The following is a 20,762-nucleotide window of genomic DNA, read 5'->3' as shown; positions in this document are numbered from 1 at the left end:
AACAGTTTACTTTCCATGGGCAAGGCCAGCAATACACCTTCAACGTCCTACCTCAAGGGTATATCAACTCTCCAGCCCTATGTCATAATTTAGTTTGCAGGCATCTTGGTCACCTTTCCCTTTCATAAGATATCACACTGGTCCATTATATTGATGACATTATGTTGATTGGACATAGTGAGCAAGAAGTGGCAGTGACCCTAGATATATCGGTAGGACATTCACAAGCTAAAGAGTGAAGAAAAAATCCAACTCAAATATGGGGCCTTCTACCTCAGTGAAATTTCTTGCAGTCCAGTGGCATGAGGCCTATCAGGATATCCCTTCTAAGGTGAAGGTTAATTTGTTTGCATCTGGCCCCTCCTATAACCAAGAAAGAGGCACAATGCCTAATGGGCCTCTTTGGATTTTGGAGGCAACATATTCCTCATTTGGGATTGTTATGCTGGGCCATTTCCCAGGTAGCCCAAAAAGCTGTGAGTTTTCAGTGGGACCCAGGATAAGAGAAGGCTCTAGAATAAGTCTAGGCTGCTGTGCAAACTGCTCTGCCACTTGGGCCATTTGATCTAGCAGATGTCAGTGGCAGATAGGGATGCTATGTAGAGCCTTTGGCAGGCCCTTATAGGTAAATTGAACCAACACTCCTTTTGTATTTTGGAGAAAGGCCCTTTCATCATCCTTGGATAACTACTCTCCTTTTAGGAGACAGTTCTTGGCCTACTATTGGGCTTTAGCAGAGACCGAATGCTTGATCTTGGGCCAACAAGTTACCATGCAACCCTAGCTGTCCATCATGAACTGTTACTTGACCCAGTGAGTCATAATGTTGGACATGCACAGCAACACAATACTCCATTATCAGATTGAAGTGGTATATACATGATCGGGCCCTAACAGGCCCTCAAGTGACAAGTAAATTTTAGGGGAAGTGGCCCAAATTCGCATGGTTCCTACTGCTGCTACACTGTCTTCTTTCTCCCCATTTGCACCTATGGTCTCATGGGGCATTCCCTACAATGAGTTAACAGAGGAAAAGAAGATTTGGGCCTGGTTTACAGATGGCTTTGCATGCTATGCAGCAGCACCAAAAAGTGGACAGCTATAGGAACATAGACCCTTTCTGGGCACCCCTGAAGCAGAATGCTAAGGGAAATTGACCCAATCTCTGGCCTGCATCACTGCCAGCTGACTACAGAGGCCTTGGGTTTTGGATAAACCTCAGCAGCAGGCAGATCTTAGAGGCTGTGGACTTCAGATGCACCCCATCACTACACCATCTTCAGTGGCCAAGAGTTTCCAGCTTGGTGCTGTACCAACTGTGATGGTCCTGGGCTTAAGGTGCCCCCCAGTGTTTCAGTGACTGCCATGGTCATAGGTTTACAGGCCACACCAGCTGACCCACCTAGAATCTCTGGACAGGCTTACTGTTGAATTGTTTTCCCAGACAAAACTATACTGTGAAGATTGGAATAAGTATCTACTACTTCAATGCACAGATATCAATGCATGACCAGAAAGATCAAGAAAAATCAGGGAAATATGGTGTCCCCAAATGGACAAAATAAAGTGCCAATGACTGGCCCTAAAGAGATAGAGATGTATGAACTGTCTGACAAATAATTCAACATAACTGTTTTAAGGAAGCTCAGTGCACTTCAAGAAAATACAGAGAAACAGTTCAACAAAATGAGGAAACAATACATGATCAGAATGATAAATTTAACAGAGATTGATTTTTTTAATCAAACAAAAATGCAAGTGCTGAAAAATAAGTGAACAAAGTGAAAAATGCAATAGAGAGCATCAACAGCCAGTTGATCAAGGAGAAGAAAATATCTGTGAACCTGAAAACAGATTACTTGAAAATATACAGTTATGATGGAAAAAAAGAATGAAAGGAATGAAGAAAGCCAGTGGGATTTATGGAACAGCATCAAAATAGCAAATGCTTAAGTCATTGGGGTTTAAGAGGGAGTAGAGAAATATAGTGGGGTAGAAAGTTTATTTAAAGAAATAGGAAACTTTCGAAACCTGCAGAAAATTATAATTATCCAGGTACATAAAGATTAAAGGTCATCAGTCAGATTCAATCCAAATAAGACTACCCCAAGACTTATTGTAATCAAATTGTCAAAGATGAAAGACAAAGAGAGGATCCTGAAAGCAGCAAGAGAAAAGAAGCAAATAACATATAAGGGAGTTCCAATACACCTAGCATCAGACTTCTCAGCAGAAGTCTTACAGGCAAGAAGGGAATGGGATGATATATTCATATTCAAAGTGCTAAATAAAAAAAATGCCAACCAAGAATACTGTGCTCGGCAGGCCATCCTTCAAAAATGAAGATTTTCACAGGCAAACAAAATCTGAGGGAGTTTATCACCACTAGACCTGTCTTACAAGAAATACTAAAAGGAGTACATCGAGCTGAAAGAAAAGGATGCTAATGACTAATATGAAAACATCTGAAAGTATAAAACCAGTGGCAAAAATAAGTCAAATTTAGAATATTCTCATACTGTAATGATGGTTTGTAAATCACTTACTGTATAAAGGTTAAAAGCCAAAACTATTAAAAATAACCACAATAATTTGTTAAGGTATATGCAATATAAAAAGACATAAATTGTAAATTATGAGGAAGAGTAGAGTAAAATATAGAAAAATTTCAATCTAAGTTAAGTTGTTATTAGCTCAAAATAACCTATTATAACTATAAGATGCTATGTGTAAGCCTCATGGTAACCACAAAGCAAAAACCTGTAATAGATTCACAAAAATAAAAGGGAAGGAATAAAATCATACTACTAGAGAACATCTCTTAGCCAAAAGAAAGATAGTAAAACAGGAAGAAAGGATCTATAAAACAACTAAGAAACAATTTTAAAATGGAAGTATAATTACATTGAATGTAAGTGGATTAAATTCTCAAAAGACATAGAGTGGCTGATTGGACTGAAAAATAAGACCCAATTACAAGCTGCCACTTCACCTGTGAGGACACACATAAACTGAAAGTAAAGGGATGGAAGAAGAAGAAATGACCAGACATGCTATTATATACCAATTCATGGGCGGCAGCCAATGGTTTGGCTGGATGATTAGGTACTTCAAAAGAACATGATTGGAAAATTGGTGACAAATAAATATGGGGAAGAAGTATGCAGATAAACCTTTCTGAATGTGCAAAAATTGTGAAGATATTTGTATCCCATGTGAATGAGCACTAAAGAGTGATGTCAGCAGAAGAAGATTTAACAATTAAATGGATAGGATGACCCATTCTGTGGATACCAGTCAGCCTGTTTCTCCAGCCACCATTGTCATCACCCAATGCATGCATGAAAGAAAGTAGCCATGGTAGCAGAAATTGAGGTTATTCGTGGGCTCAGCAACATGGACTTCCACTGACCAAGGCTGACCTGGCTATGGCCATCTCTGAGTACCCAGTCTGCCAGGAGCAGATATGAACAGTGGACCCCCAATATGACACCATTCTGTGTGGTGATTAGCCAGCTACCTGGTGGCAGGCTGACTACACTGAACCATTTCCATCATGGAAGTGCAGTGTTTTGTTCTTACTGGAATAGACACTTACTTTGGATATGAATTTGTCTTCCCTACACATAATCCTTCTGCCATAATTATCATCCGTGGACTTACAGAATATCTTATCCACTCTCATGGTATTTCACACAGCATTTCTTTTCAAAGCCAGAGAAGACAGCACTGGATCCATGCTCCTGGAATTCACTGGTCTTACCATGTTCTACAGCTGGCATGATAGAATAGTGAAACGGTCTTTTGAAAACTCAATTACAGTGACCCCAGGTGGCAATACCTTGAACGGCTGAGCAAGGTTCCCCAGAAGGCTGTATATGCTCTGAATCATGCCTAATATATGGTGGTGTTTTTCTGATTGCCGGGATTCTCAACTCCAGGAGTCTGGGTGGAAATGGGAGTGGCACCACTCACTATTATCCCTAGAGACCTATTAGCAAATTTTTGCCTCCTGTTCCCAGGACTTTATGCTCTGCTGGCCTACCACCTCACCACTTTGGGCTCCTCATGGCTCTGAGTCAACAGGCAAAGACAGGAGATACTGTATTTGCTGGAGTGATTTATCCAGACTACCGAGGGGAAGCTGGACTACTATTCCACAATGGAGATAAGGCAGACTATGTCTGAAATACAGGAGATCCCTTATGCATCTCCTAGTATTACCATGCTCTGTGATTAAGGCCAATGGAAAACTATAAGAACCCATTCCAGCCAAAACTACAAATGGCCCAGACACTTTAGGAATGGAGATTTGAGTTATCCCTCAGGTAAAGAACCATGACCAGCTGAGGTTCTTACAGAAGGCAAAAGTAATATATAATGGGTAGCAGAGGAAGTCAGCTATAAATACCAGCCTATAACCACATAACCAGTTACATAAATGAGGAATGTAATTGTCATGAGTATTTCCTCCTTATTTTGTTAAGAATACATTTGTGTGTGTGTCTATATATATATATATATATAGACACACACATATATTAAACAAATATGTTTGTTTTCCTTCCTGTCTTATCCCCTTATTATGTAACATAACATGTATTAACTTTGTATTTAAGTATTGTTAACTTTTTACCATACAATTTAAGTTATAGAATATTGGGAGAAGAGCAAACATCACTCAAGGACTTTAACCTCCTCTTCTGGAGAAAAGAGTAGTGCATTTTCAGTTGTTGTGCAGGATAGTTGTACCATGTTAGGTAGAATTATGACCTTGTTATTGTCTTTATTTGGAGATACTTTGAGATGCTTATGGGTGCCAAGTTGACAAGGAATGGACTTGTAATGGTTAGTTGTATGCATCAACTTTACTGGGCTAGGGGATGCCCGGATAGCTGGTAAAACATTATTTCTGGGTGTGTCTGTGAGAGTATTTCTGGAAGAGATTAGCATTTGAATTGGTAGACTGAGTAAAGAAGATAACCCTCCCCAGTGTGGTTGGGCATCACGCAGTCCACTGAGGGCTTGAAAAGGACGAAAGGGCAAAAGAAGAGCAAATCCACGCTGTCTTCTTGAGTTGCAACATCCATCTTCTCCTGCACTCAGACATTGGCATTCCTGCTTCTCAAGCCTTCAGACTTGGACCAGGACTCACACCATTGGCACCCCAGTTTTGGGGTCTCTGGACTGAGACTGAGACTTACTCTATTGGTTCTCCTGGTTCTCACACCTTTGGACTTGGACTGGAACTACACCACTGGCTTTACTGGGCCTCCAGTCTAGTAGACAGCAAATCATGGGACTTCTCAGCTTCCATAATCATGTGAAAGGCAACCACTCATAATAAATTTTTGTCTATTTCTATATATCCTAGTCTATTCTCTGGAGAACTCTTACTAATATGAATAGCATCTTCACAAAAATAAGAGACTATATATATACTAGGATGCTATACAGTGGAAAGCCAAAAAATTTCTGAAAAGCGTATAGTCACAGTTTTAAAAATTGAAATTTGAAACAAAATGATTGATAAGGAAAATTGAAAAAGAGCAGTTTGCCCTGTCCCGTCCTGTTTATGCCTGTAGATAACCAATTGTCCATTCAAACAAAACAGTCATAAATATCTAGTTACAAGGTGTCTGCATATGTGAGGTTATTATATAATCAGTGGACAATGTAGCAAAATGATACTGTGATTTAAGAAATTGTAATTGGAACCAATGTTAGAGCCAGGTGATGTGGCTTGCAAAAAGTGGAAATTACACTGAGTTTCTTTTTGGCATGGTTTAAGGCATAAGAGGTTTGGTGACAGTTCTACAACTGCCCTAACTTGAGGTCCCCTTCACCTGGGTCCTGCTGAGTGGGCACAGTGTTATCATCACCAACCCAAGTATGTATTCATTAAGAAAATGAGTGACTCAAGCAGTGCTGACTGAACATCTTTCAACCTGCTGTCATTTGGATTGTCCAGCTGAGAAACTCTGCTCAGAAATGTTCAGTACTTCTAAGATATGTCAGAGTGTTTGCTTTTATAAATTACTCCATGTTCCCACTTCAAAAGATAGACTCTGCCCTGTCAAATTTTAGATTAGCAAGAAAAAAGAAAGATCCCAAAAACTTACAGAAGGACAACCATTTAAATAATAAAAATCAATCTATCACCTGACTTTCTCATTAGTGATTCTGATTATCAAAGGACAGGAGAAAATGCCCTCTCCCTAACCTGTTATTCATCAGGTGTGTAAAATAAAGCTCTTTTCAGATATTCAGGGTCTCAAAAAATGTATGTTTATACATCCTTTCACAGGAAGGTGCTAAAGAATGTGCTTTAGCATAACAGAAAAGATCAAAGCATGAGATCCTGTAAATGGCAGCTAAGAGAGACAGTAACGAAGGGAAACCCAGGAAACAAGTACTGGATTATCTCTGCCTTTATCACATGGAAAATATTATAAAATGCTATTTTAACTACCTTCTGGAAAACTAACCAAAAATTTTAAACAAAACAAGTATTAACTCCAGGAAAATTTGTGTATATGTATGTATGTAGAGAGAAGAAAACATACTCATAGTAGAACTGGTTCAATAGTAAGCAGTATTTACACAGTAAATCTAAACAATATAAACACTCTATTCATTTAACTAAAAAGTTAATATAACTAATTTGAGAGGTGGAGAGAAGATGTATAAGTAGGCATGGTACATGAGAGATACATCTTCATCTGCCATATAAGAAGGCAATAGGGCTGGCTCTGGGTACACTGCCTAGGAGTTAGCCCTGCTCCACAAGCAGCAGTAATAAAAGAGAAAAAAGAAGGTAATAGATAATGTATAAAAATTATGTATTAAGAAAGAGCATATAAGAATGTTTACTTGAGGCCAGGCGCGGTGGCTCACGCCTGTAATCCCAGCACTTTGGGAGGCCGAGGCGGGCGGATCACGAGGTCAGGAGATTGAGACCATCCTGGCTAACACGGTGAAACCCCATCTCTACTAAAAATACAAAGAATTAGCCAGGCGTGGTGGTGGGTGCCTGTAATCCCAGCTACTCAGGAGGTTGAGGCAGGAGAATGGCATGAGCCCGAGAGGCAGAGCTCGCAGCGAGCCCAAATCGCACCACTGCACTCCAGCCTGGGCGACAGAGAGACACTCTGTCTCCAAAAAAAAAAGAATCTTTACTTGAGAATACAGAGACAGAAACAGCTGCAAGAGTCAAGATTGTGTTCCTTTGGGACCAGAGTGAAGAATGACAAACAATGTGGCAGTGGTTGCATTTTAATATTATTTGTCTTATCCAGATTTGTATTGATAAAAATTAAAAATGTTTTAAAGATGATGGATATCAACTGTACAAGATGGATCAGATGAGAGAGAGATCGTTTTATTCTCTTTTCTTTCTCTTCTTAGGACCTGGCGTATTGTAGTACCAATGGCAAAAGATGATGCACTAAAGGAGATTAGAGGAAACCAAGTTACTTTTCAGGATTGCTTTATTGCAGATTTTCTTATTCTGTTGACTTTTCCTTTGTTGACCATACCTGAAATTCCTGGTTATTTACCAATCTCCTCACCACGTGGTAGTCAATTAATGGCTTCCTGGGATGCTTGTGTAGTTGCATCTGCTGTTTTGGTGACAGATATGGAGACCTTTCACACAACTGATTCATTCAAATCTTGGACCAGAATCAGAGTGCCTCCAGACATTCTGAGTGATGATGAAAGACGGAGTGTGGCTCATGTGATCTTATTGCGGGATGGAATCGTTTTTCTTATAAATGGTGTTCTTTACGTAAGGAGTTTTCATGGATTTATAAGACTGGGAGGAATTATAAATCTTCCTGATGGTGGAATTACTGGCATTTCATCAAGAAAATGGTGTTGGGTCAATTATTTATTAAAGGTTAGTAAAAGATATTTTATATTTTATAAATATATTTATATTTTACAAATGTATTTACCATACCATTTACTCAGTGATAAACAGAGACTTACTATGCAGCTCTTTGCCCAGTTGTTTTATCTAAGGCTGTAAACAGCTCTAACTCAACTTCTCAGAGACCTCTTTACAGTAGAGATACACCCCCAACAACTAAAAATAAAATTAATCTTGTATGTTATTATGTAGTTCAGTCATGAGAGCTTTGTTTTACCTTGATATGGGCAAAAGACCCAAAAATTATTTTCCCCAAACAAAGATTATATGAGCTGCCCAAAATGAATAATGAGTTTTTGTTACATGCATAGAAAGTGTAATGATCAAGTCAGGGTCTTCGGGGTATCCGTCTCCTTCAGTGTTTACTGTGTCTATGTGTTGGTATCATTTCCTCTCTCCTAGTTACTTTGAAATGTTAAAAATATTGTTGCTGGCCGGGCGCGGTGGCTCACACCTATAATCCCAGCACTTTGGGAGGCCGAGGTGGGCAGATCACAACGTCAGGAGATGGAGACCATGGTGAAACCCCGTCTCTACTAAAAATACAAAAAATTAGCCAGGCGTGGTGGTGTGCACCTGTAGTCCCAGCTACTCGGGAGGCTGAGGCAGGAGAATGGCGTGAACCCAGGAGGCGGAGCTTGCAGTGAGCCGAGATCACGCTACTGCACTCCAGCCTGGGCAACAGAGCGAGACCCCGTCTCAAAAAAAAAAAAAATATATATATATATATACACACACACACACACACACACACACACACACACACACACACATATATATATATAGTTGCTAAGTGTAGATATCCTGGTCTGACTATAGACAGACTAGAAACACTAGAACTTATTTCTTCTATCGAACTGTATGTTAGTTAGATATAAAACATTAGAACTTATTCTTCTATTTAACTGTATATTTGTACGTATTAACCAGCCTCTCTTTATACTCCCTCCCACGCACCCCTCTCCTTCCCAGACTCTAATATCTATCATTCCATTCTGTTTTCATGAGATCATGGTTTTTACCTTCCACATATGAGTGAGAACATGTAGTATTTGTCTTTCTGTGCCTGGCTTATTTCACTTTACAATAATGACCTCCAGTTCCATCCATATTGCTGCAAACATGATTTTGTTATTTTTATGGCCAAATGGTATTCCATTGGGTATATATACCCCATTTTCTTTATCCATTCATCCATTGATGTACACTTACGTTGATTCCATGTCTTTGCTATTGTGAATAGTGTTGCAATAAACCTGCAAGTACAGGTGTCCCTTTGATATACTGATTTTACTGATTTCTTTCCCTTTTGATAAATACCCGGTAGTGGGAATGCTGGATTGTATGGTAGTTATATATTTAGTTTTTTGAGAACCCTCCATACTGTTTTTCATAGCGGTCGTACTAATTTGCATTCCCACCAACAGGGTATATGAGCTTCCTTTTCTCTGCCTCCTTGCCAGCATCTGTTATTTATTTATTTATTTTTGTCATTTTAATAATTGCCAGGCTGGGCAGGGTGGCTCACACCTGTAGTTGCAGCACTTCGGGAGGCCAAGGTGGGATGATTACTTGAGCCTAGGCGTTAGAGACCAGCCTGGGCAACATGGTGAGACCCCATCTCTAAAAATAAAATAAAATTTAGAAAATAAAAAATAATAATAATAGCCATTCAACAGGGTAAAATGATATCTCATTGTGGTTTTGATTTACATTTCCCTGATGGTTAGTGATGTTAACTGTTTTTTCACATACCTGTTGGCCATTTATATATCTTTTGAGAAATATCTGTTCATGACCTTTGCCCACTTTTAAATGGGATTTTTTTTTAACTATTAAGTTGTAAAATTGAAGGGGAGGGAATTATCCCTAACTCATTCTACAAGACCACCCTTACCCTCATACCAAAACCAGAGAAGAACACAACACAAAAAAAGAAAACTTACAGGCCAATATTCCTGATGCACGTAAAACACAAAAACCCTCAAAAAAAAATTCTAGCAAACTGAATCAAATAGCACATCAAAACCAGAGCACACCATGGGATTTATACCAGCAATGTAAGGATAATTTGACATACACAAATCAATAAGCGTGTTACATCACATCCACAGAATGAAGGACAAACACCATATGATCCTCTCAATAGATACAGAAAAAGCATGTGATAAATTCAACATCCCTTCATGATAAAAATTCAACAAACTGGCCAGGCACAGTGGCTCACACCTGAAATCCCAGCACTTTGGGAGGCCGAGGAGGGCAGATCATGAGGTCAGGAGTTCGAGACCAGCCTGGCCAATATGGTCAGGCTGTAACCCCATCTCTACTAAAAATACAAAAATCAGCTGGGTGTGGTGGCACATGCCTGTAGTCCCAGCTACTTGGGAGGCTGAGGCAGGAGAATTGCTTGAACCCGGGAGGCGGAGGTTACAGTGAGCCAAGATTGTAACACTGACTCCGGCCTGGTGACATAGCGAGACTCCATGCCAAAAAAAAAAAAAAAAAAAAAAATCAAACTAGGCATAGAAGGAACATACCTCAAAATTATAAAAGCCATATATAATAAACCCACAGGTAAACATCATACTGAGTATATAAGTTTAAAGTTTAAAGCCTTTCCTGTAAGAACTGAAAGAAGACAAGGATTCCCACCCTCACCACTCGTATTCAACTTAGTACTGGAGGTCCTAGCCAGAGCAATCAGTAAAGAGAAAGAAATAAAAGGCATTTAAATTGGAAAAGAGGAATTCAAACTGTCCCTTTTTGCAGATAATATGATCTTATATTTAGAAAAACCTAAAGACTCCACAAAAAATTTCTTGGAAATGATAAATTCAGTAAAGTTGAAGGATATAAAATCAGCATACAAAAATCAGCAGCATTTCTATACACTAATAATGAAATAGCTGGAAAATAAATCAAGAAGGCAATCCTATTTACAATACCTACCAAAAAAACTGGGAATAAATTTAACCAAGGATGTGAAAGATCTCTGCAAGGAAGACTACAAAACACTGATAAGGCTGAGTAGAATAGTTCACACCTGTAATCTCAGCAGTTTGGGAGGCCAAGGCAGGAGGATTGCTAAAAGTCAGGAGTTTGAGACCAGCCTGGGCAACAAAGCAAAATCCTGTTCTCTACAAATAAAAAATTTAAAAAGTTAATCCAGTGAGGTGGCCTACACCTGTAGTCCCAGCTACTTGGAATGCTGAAGTGGGAAGGTTGCTTGAGCCCAGGAGTTCAAGGCTGCAGTGAGCTGTGATCACACCATTACACTCTATCTTGGGTGACAGAATGAGACACTTTCTCTAAAGAATATATATATATAAATTTAAGTGGGTGTATTGTAACCCTGATAGCAACCACTAAAAAAATTTATACAAGATAGAGTAAAAAATTCAATGAACTAAAATGAAATATGAAAAAAAATTATAAAATCCAAAAGAAGGCAGAAAAGGGAAATAGAGGAACAAAACCCTGAGGATACAATAGAAAATAAAATGTATAACTCAGTCTAAACACAACAATAATTACATTAAATCTAAATGGTCTAAAACCACTAATTAAAAGGCAGAGATTGTCAGATTGGATTTTTTTTAAAAAGACCAAATTATACATTTTTATTTAGAAGCCCACTTTAAATATAAGGAGATAGGTGGACTAAAAGTAAAACACTGGAAGAAGTTATAACATGCAACATGAAATTTGGGAGGGGAAACAGATCCAGACCATATCGACCAATGTCAAGGTGGTTTATTGTGTTTTCTTCTAGGAATTTGACAGTTTCAGATATTACATTAAGTTTTTAATCCATTTTGAGTTAATTTTAATAACTAGTACAATTTCAATTTTTATACCTTCTTTTTTCCTTTTCTTTCTCTTTTTTTCCCCAAACTGTTAGAACTAACAAATAAATTTAGTAAAGTTGCAGGTTACAAAATCAACATAAAAAAATTAGTTGCATTTCTATACACTAACAACAAGCTATACAAAAGAGAAAGTAAGAAAGCAATTTTATTAATTACAGCATAAAAGAATTTTGTTTTACATGTGGATATCCTGTGTTTCTCCACACCACTTATTGAAGAGACTCTTCTATCTGGATTGTGTTCTTTGCATTATTAAGAAAGATTAGTTGGCTGTATATGCATGGGTTTACTTCTGGGTTCTCTATTCTGTTCTGTTGGCCTATGTGTCTATTCTTCAGCAAGTACTACACTGTTTTGATTGCTATAGCTTTGTAATGTAGTTTGAAATGAGGAACTATGATGCTTTAAACTTTGTTCTTCTTCAAGATTGCTTTGGCTCCTCAGGGTCTTTCATGGTTCCATATGAATTTTAGGATTGTTTTTTCTATTTCTGTAAAAAATGCCCTTGGAATTTTGATAGAGATTACATTGACTCTGTTCATCAGAGTCTATAGAAGGTGGTATTATTATGGACATTTTAACAATAGTAATTATTCCAATTTAAGAATATGAGATATCTTTCCATTTATATGTGTTTCTTCAGTTTCCTTCATTAATATCTTATAGTTTCCAGTGTACAGATTTTTTACCTTCTTGGTCAAATTTATTCCTAAGTATTTTATTCTTTTATATATTTATTTGTATATATGTATATATAATTTTATTTGAAACATTCATATATATATATATATATAAAATCTCCCAGGTTCTTGGAAAATTTCTTTCTGGTTTTCAGCAGTTTTACTATGTGCCTAGATGTTATTTCCTTTGTATTTATCCTACTTGAGGTTCAGTTGAGTTTCTTGGATTTCTGGGTTTATGTCTTTCATTAATCTTGGAATGTCAATGGCTATTTTCTCTTCAAATGTTTCTTCAACCTCATTCTCTTTTTCCTTTCCTACTAGGATTCCAAAAACACCTGTATGAGACCATTTAATATTGTCTCATAGATCTCAGATGACCTGTTCATTATTTTTTCACTGTTTTTTCCTTTGTATTTCAGCTTGTATACACTTGTATGTTCACTGCTTTTTTCCTCTGCTTTTTCCAGCTTCTTGGTAAGTGCATCTGAGTTTTTTTAAGACAGGGTCTCACTCTGCCACCCAGGCTGGAGTGCAATGCCACAATCAAAACTCACTGCTGCCTCAAACTGTTTGCCTCAAGCAATTCTCGCACCTTGGCTTCCCAAAGTGCTGAGATTACAGGCATGAGCCACCATGCCCAGGCCCAATTATTTCTCTCTCTCGCTCTCTCTTTTTTTTTTTTTTTTTTTTTTTGAGACGGAGTTTTACTCTTGTTGCCCAGGTTGGAAGTGCAGTGGCGCGATCTCAGCTCACTGCAACCTCCACCTCCCAGATTCAAGTTGATTCTCCTGCCTCAGCCTCACGAGTAGCTGGGACTACAGGCACGTGCCACCATGCCCAGCTAATGGCTAATTTTTGTATTTTTAGTAGAGATGGGGTTTTGCCATGTTGGCCAGGCTGGTCTCAAACTCCTCCAATTATTTCTTTATTCTTGATTTTTGTTTTATTTCTAGCATTTCCATTTTGTTCCTTTTTTATCATTTCTATATCTTGGCTGAAATTCTTCATCTCTTCACTATGTTGCCCATCTTTTCCACTAAAACCTTCAGCATTTTTATTATAGTTATTTTCTCTTTAGATATTCTGGGCACCTTATCACTGACAACATTCCAGAGACCTCTTAATACTTCACAGTGGTGCCACCAACCTTTGAAATCCTTGGGAGAGCTATCTCTGCTTTACAACTTAGCTTCCAGCTTTTTGATCATTGGGTAATTAACTTTACTTTCTCATCTGACTCTGAATTTTGGTGCATCTTCCTCTCTTCCTCCCCTTCTCCTGCCCACTCTGCACTCCCCTCTCCTTCTCCTTCTCCCTCTCCTTCTGTCTCCTATTTCTCTGTCCCAATTCTGTCAGGGAAGCTGCTTTACACTCTGGGTAGAGCCCACACATGGCTCAAGGAGAGTTCCTCTCCACTCCCTTACCCCACTCCTAGTCACAGAGCTGAGAATCCAGAGTGTGGATGGGTTTCTCTCAACTTGTCCAGCTTGATGCCCGTTTCCTGCCTTCAAAGACTTACTACCTTACATTTTGAAGAGACCTTGAATGCTTCAAAAGGATCTCTCACCTCACCTGCATGATTATGCCGAAGCATTAAGTGGAGTTACGTGGGAAAGGGTTTGTGAGTGAGAGTGAAAACTCACTTCTTGGCTGGGAATCCTTGGAATTCTTATCTATCCTGTTTATGACGTGTTCCTCTTCCCATCTCTCTGACAAGAATGAGAATGGCTGTGGGTTTCTTCTATAGCTCACCATTTTGTTTCTAATCTATTTCTTCTTTAAGAATTGTTTCCAGCAACATAAGTTCTGTACTTTAACGTGAATCCACATTTAGCAAAATGACCTTTTATCCCAAATTGTGTCTTTCTTTGGTTACCAGTTTGATATCTGCCTACCTCCTGTTTCAGTATACACTAAATATTTGTACATTGAGTAAAATGAGGACAACAAGATGTTTTCAAAAGATTCCTTTTGATTGTCATGTACATAGAAATTACATTTCAATTAAAAATCCCAAAAAATTAGAAACAGTGGGGAGAGGAGGCAGAGGAGAAGGGAGGCCTTGGACTCCTTGATGAAATTAGGCCCACCGAGTTTCAGGCACAGCAGTTTCTGAATACTAGCAGCCTATATCCATGAAAGGGTAGAATTCATTTGTCTAAGGCTTTAAGTTTCTCTTCTCTTTATCTGATAACCAAGGAATCTAAAATTCCAAAAATGAGTTAATATTTGAAGAGACTTTATATATTGACCTTAGTAAACATCAAGGTGAAAGGCGCACTCCAAGCCAGAGTGATAAATACACAAAGAGAAGGCTGATGTGCTTAAAAGATTTAAAAGGAATTAAAATTTATTAGTCCTACCGATAGAAACAATTTATAAACAAATAATTGGGATAATTTATTTTTATGGTTATATGTAATATGACCAATTTCTATTTAATATATTTCTATGCCTGAAGTATTATTCAAAAATATATTGAAACAAATCAAACCTTAGTATTTACTACCTTTAATATTTATTTATTTATTTATTTAGAGACAGGGTCTTGCTCTGTCACCAGGCTGGAGTGCAGTGGCATGATCATGGCTCACTGCATCCTTGAACTCCTGGGCTCAAGTGATCCTTCCACCTCAGCCTCCCAAATAGCTGAGACTACAGACACACGCCACCACCCCCAACTAGTTTTTAACTTTTGTAGAAACGGGGTCTCATTTTGTTGCCCAGGCTGGTCTCAAACCTCTGACTTCAAGTGATTCTCCTGCCTCAGCCTCCCAAAGTGCAGGGATTATAGGCATGAAACCACCACACCTGGTCTCTGTATTTTAAATGTAGCAAATTAGAAGATGGAAGTTGTTAGACCTTGGTAGCTAAGCTATGAGGACACAAAGGCGTAAGAATGATACAATGGACTTTGGAGACTTGGGCGGGGGTGGGGGGCAGGATGGGAGCGGGGTGAGGGATAAAAGACTATACATTGGGTACAGTGTACACTGCTCAGGTGATGGGTGCACCAGAATCTCAGAAACCACCACTGAAGAACTTATTCATATAACACCACCTGTTCCCCAAAAACCTATTGAAAGAAAATTTAAAAAAATAAAAAATAAAATTTAAATTTTAAAAAAGAGAAAGTATTAGGCCCGTCTCTAAAATCGAAGATCTTTCTCATCATTTTTCATTTTGTCACAGGCTAAAGGAAGAAGAAGCACCTTTGCAGTCTGGACAGAAAATGAAATTTACCTCGGATCCATTCGTCTTAAGTTTGCCAGATTAGTAACTACCACAGAACTGAAAAACATCCTAAGTCTATCAGTGACTGCTACTCTGACCATAGACAGGGTTGAGTATACAGGACACCCTCTGGAGATTGCTGTGTTTTTAAATTATTGCACTGTATGTACCGTCACCAAAAAGATTTTCTTAGTGATATATAATGAAGATACAAAACAGTGGGTTTCCCAAGACTTTACATTAGATGCCCCTATTGACAGTGTTACCATGCCACATTTTACATTTTCAGCACTGCCAGGATTACTGCTATGGAACAAGCATAGTATCTACTATTGTTACCATAATTTCACCTTTACTGGGATTTTACAGACACCTGCAGGACATGGAAATCTATCAATGCTATCAAATGACAGCATTATTCATGAAGTTTTCATAGGTAAGGCATTCTCAGTCCACTAACATTATTCTAGATTTCACTATAGACATCTTCCTTATAATGATGTAACACTTTTTAATGTACCAATGTGTGGCGTTTTTGACAGCCAAAGGTGCACTTCTTATCACCTACAAATGAATTGACTTTAAATACAAGTAATGTTAACTATGATCTCACATTGCAAAAGGGCAAACTCAATTTCTTTTTGCGGGGGAGAGGGGAGTTTCATTTTGGTCAATCAGTAGATTCTAACTAAGCAATTTATATATACATCGTAGGGTGTAGGAGGTGCTGTGGTATTGTGTTATGTTTCCTGGGGCTCCCGTAACAAAGTACCACAAACTGGATGACTTAAAACAACATAAATGTATGACTTCACAGTTCTGGAGGCTAGAAGTGGAATATCAAGGTGTTGATAGGGCCGTGTTCCCTCTGAAACCTGTAGAGGGAGGTTTTGTGTTATACAGCACATATGAAACAGGATCATATGTGTTTTTTAAACAACCATGAGCCACAGTGATAAGAAGACAAAGTTAGAATGATACATTGGGGATAGATTTTAGAGGAGGTCAGATACCCAGTTTGAATGTTGTACTGAAGGTCATTCAGAAACAATGAAATATAACACGCTCAAACAATTCATAAGCGTATGAAGTCTGAAGTTAAAGGCCTTCATCTCTCACCATTCTCATTTCCCAAATAACCAACTATTAAGAAACTCCTGTGAGGCCAGGCGTGGTGGCTCACGCTTCTAATGCCAGCACTTTGGAAGGCCAAGGTGGGAGGATCACTTGACTCCAGGAGTTCGAGTCCAGCCTGTGCAACATGGTGAGACCTCATCCCTACTAAAAACTTAAAAATTAGCTGGGCATGGTGGTACACGCCTGTGGTCCCAGCTACTCAGAAGACTGAGGCAGGAGGATCACTTGAGCCCGGGAGGTCAAGGCTGCAGTGAGCCATGTTCACCTCACTGAACTCCCCAGCCTGGACAACAGAGTGAGATCCTGTCTAAAAAAAAAAAAAAAAAAGCTCCTGTGAGTTTGTCCAGACTTTCAAACAAGCAAATACTAAATATAATGGGCATGTTTTCAAAACAATACATATAATAGATATAAAACGAATGCCATTTTAACTGCTGTGTATTGTTCCACTGTCTATGCACACTACTGTCTAATTAATAGGGGTGTAGATAGATATTTAGATAGATATTAGCCTTCAGTTCTTTTTCTGTTACAAATAATGCTGCAGAAAATATGCATATGTACACACACTGATACAAGTGTTTCTGTAATATAAATTACTGGATATAGAATTCCTGAATCAGAGATTACGAATATTTAAAAAGTTGATAAATCCTTCTCACTTACCCACCAGCAAAGTTTGTCACAGTCTAAACTCCCCCAAAAGTATTGAAAATGTATCATTTTCATAGAATCTGTTTAACAGTTACTGGTTATATAGAAGAAAAATGTTATTTTATTGCACATATCTTTTATAATTAGATGTTTTATCTAGTTTCACAAATTTATTGGCCATATTCTTCTGTGAATTTCCTTTTTTTCTTGTCATTTCCTTATTTCTGTTTTATTTTTTATTTGTTTATTATACTTTAAGCTCTGGGATACATGTGCAGAATGTGCAGGTTTGTTACATAGGTATACACGTGCCATGGTGGTTGACTGCACCCATCAACCTGTCATCTACATTAGGTATTTCTCCTAATGTTATCCTTCCCCTACCCTCCCAACCCCTGACAGGCCTTGGTGTGTGATGTTCCCCTCCCTGTGTTGATGTGTTCTCATTGTTCAACTCCCACTTATGAGTGAGAACATACGGTATTTGGTTTTCTGTTCCTGTGTTAGTTTGCTGAGAATGATGGTTTCCAGCTTTATCCATGTCCCTGCAAAGGACATGAATTCATCCTTTTTCATGGCTGCATAGTATTCCATGGTGTATATGTGCCACATTTTCTTTATCCAGTCTATCACTGATGGGCATTTGGGTTGGTATCCAGCCTATCATTGATGGGCATTTGGGTTCCAAGTATTTGCTATTGTGAACTGTGCTGCAATAAACATAGGTGTGCATATGTCTTTATAGTAGAATAATTTATAATCCTTTGGGTATACACCCAGTAATGGGATTGCTCAGTCAAATGGTATTTCTAGTTCTAGATCCTTGAGCAGTTGCCACAGTGTCTTCCACAATGGGTGGACTAATTTACACTGCTACCAACAGTGTAAAAGCATTCCTATTTCTCCACGTCCTCTCCAGCATCTGTTGTTTCCTGACTTTTTAAAGATCACCATTCTAACTGACGTGAGACGGTATGTCATTGTGGTTTTGATTTGCATTTCTCTAATGACCAGTGATGATGAGCTTTTTTCCACGTTTGTTGGCTGCATAAATATCTTCTTTTGAGAAGTGTCTGTTCATATCCTTCACCCACTTTTTGATGGGGTTATTTTTTCTTGTAAATTTGTTCAGGTTTTTGTAGATTCTGGATATTAGCCCTTTGTCAGATGGATAGACTGCAAAAATTTTCTCCCATTCTGTAGGTTGCCTTTTCACTCTGATGATAGTTTCTTTTGCTGTGCAAAAGCTCTTTAGTTTAATTAGATCCCATTTGTCAATTTTGGCTATTGTTGCCATTGCTTTTGGTGTTTTAGTCATGAATCTTTGCCCATGCCTATGTCCTGAATGGTGTTGCCTAGGTTTTCTTTTAGGGTTTTTGTGGTGTTAGGTCTTAAGTTTAAGTCTCTAATCCATCTTAATTTTTGTATAAGGTGTAAGGAAGGGATCCAGTTTCAGCTTTCTGCATATGGCTAGCCAGTTTTCCCAACACCACTTATTAAATAGGGAATCCTTTCCCCATTGCTTGTTTTTGTCAGGTTTGTCAAAGATCAGATTGTTGTAGATGTGTGGCATTATTTCTGAGGCCTCTGTTCTGTTCCATTGGTCTATATATCTGTTTTGGTACCAGTACCATGCTGTTTTGGTTACTATAGCCTTGTAGTATAGTTTCAAGTCAGGTAGCGTGATACCTCTAGCTTTGTTCTTTTTGTTTAGGATTGTCTTGGCTATACAGGCTCTTTTTTGGTTCCATATGAAATTTAAAGTAGTTTTTTCTAATTCTGTGAAGAAAGTTAATGTAGTCTGATGGGGATAGCATTGAATCTATAAATTACTTTGGGCAGTATGGCCATTTTCACGATACTGATTCTTCCTATCCATGAGCCTGGAATGTTTTTCCTTTTGTTTGTGTCATCTCTTATTTCCTTGAGCAGTGGTTTGTAGTTCTCCTTGAAGAGGTCCTTTACATCCCTTGTAAGTTGTATTCCTAGGTATTTTATGCTCTTTTTAGCAACTGTGAATGGCAGTTCACTCATGATTTGGCTCTCTGTCTGTTATTGGTCTATAGGAATGCTTGTGATTTTTGCACATTGATTTTGTATCTTGAGACGTTGCTGAAGTTGCTTACCAGCCTAAGGAGATTTTGGGTTCAGACAATGGGGTTTTCTAAATATACAATCATGTCATCTCCAAACAGAGGCAATTTGACTTCCTCTCTTCCTATTTGAATACCCTTTATTTCTTTCTCTTGCCTGATTGCCCTAGCCAGAACTTCCAATACTATGTTGAATAGGAGTGGTGAGAGAAGGCATCCTTGTCTTGTGCCGGTTTTCAGAGGGAATGCTTCCAGCTTTTGCCTATTCAGTATGATATTGGCTGTGGGTTTGTCATAAATAGCTTTTATTATTTTGAGACACATTGCATCAATACCTAGTTTATTGAGAGTTTTTAGCATGAAGGGGTGTTGAATTTTATTGAAGGCCTTTTCTGCATCTATTGAGACAAACATGTGGTTTTTGTCATTGGTTCTGTTTATGAGATGGATTACATTTATTGATTTGCATATATTGAACCAGCCTTGCATCCCAGAGATGAAGCCGACTTGATCGTAGTGGATAAGCTTTTTAATGTGCTGCTGGATTTTGTTTGTCAGTATTTTACTGAGGATTTTTGCAACGATGTTCATCAGGGATATTGGCCTGAAATTTTCTTTTTTTGTTGTGTCTCTGCCAGGTTTTGGTGTCAGAATGATGCTGGCCTCATAAAATGAATTAGTGAGGAGTCCCTCTTTTTCTGTTGTTTGGAATGGTTTCAGAAGGAATGGTACCAGCTCCTCTTTGTACCTCCGGTAGAATTTGGCTGTGAATCTGTCTGGTCCTTGGCTTTTTTTGGTTAGTAGGCTATTCATTACTGTCTCAGTTTCAGAACTTGTTATTGGTCTATTCAAGGATTTGACTTCTTCCTGGTTTCATTTTGGGAGGGTGTATGTGTCCAGCAATTTATCCATTTCTTCTAGATTTTCTAGTTTGTTTGCATGGAGTTGTTTATTCTCTGATGGTAGTTTGTATTTCTGTGGGATCAGTGGTGATATCCCCTTTATCTTTTTTTATTGTGTCTATTTGGTTCTTCTCTCCTTTCTTCTTTATTAGGCTGAGTAGTGGTCTATTTTGTTGATCTTTCAAAAGACCAGCTCCTGGTTTCATTGATTTTTTTCATAGATTCATAGATTTCATAGATTCATAGATTCATAG

At 38.3% G+C, this 20,762-nt stretch overlaps 1 protein-coding gene across 2 annotated transcripts in view; it reads left to right on the top strand.

Annotated features, from left to right (window-relative positions):
- CATSPERE (catsper channel auxiliary subunit epsilon) overlaps positions 1-20,762 on the top strand; it is a 160,888-nt gene that overhangs the window by 65,597 nt on the left and 74,529 nt on the right. For both annotated transcript variants that reach the window (XM_055095140.2, XM_055095109.2), the window contains exons 9-10: positions 7,408-7,900; positions 15,681-16,158. In XM_055095140.2, the coding sequence (XP_054951115.1) occupies positions 7,408-7,900; positions 15,681-16,158 (971 nt within the window). The remainder of the gene's footprint in view (positions 1-7,407; positions 7,901-15,680; positions 16,159-20,762) is intronic.

The sequence above is a fragment of the Pan paniscus genome, chromosome 1, assembly GCF_029289425.2.
Source record: "Pan paniscus chromosome 1, NHGRI_mPanPan1-v2.0_pri, whole genome shotgun sequence".
In the NCBI taxonomy this organism is placed as follows: domain Eukaryota; kingdom Metazoa; phylum Chordata; class Mammalia; order Primates; family Hominidae; genus Pan; species Pan paniscus.
This window is presented reverse-complemented; position numbering and strand designations above follow the sequence as displayed.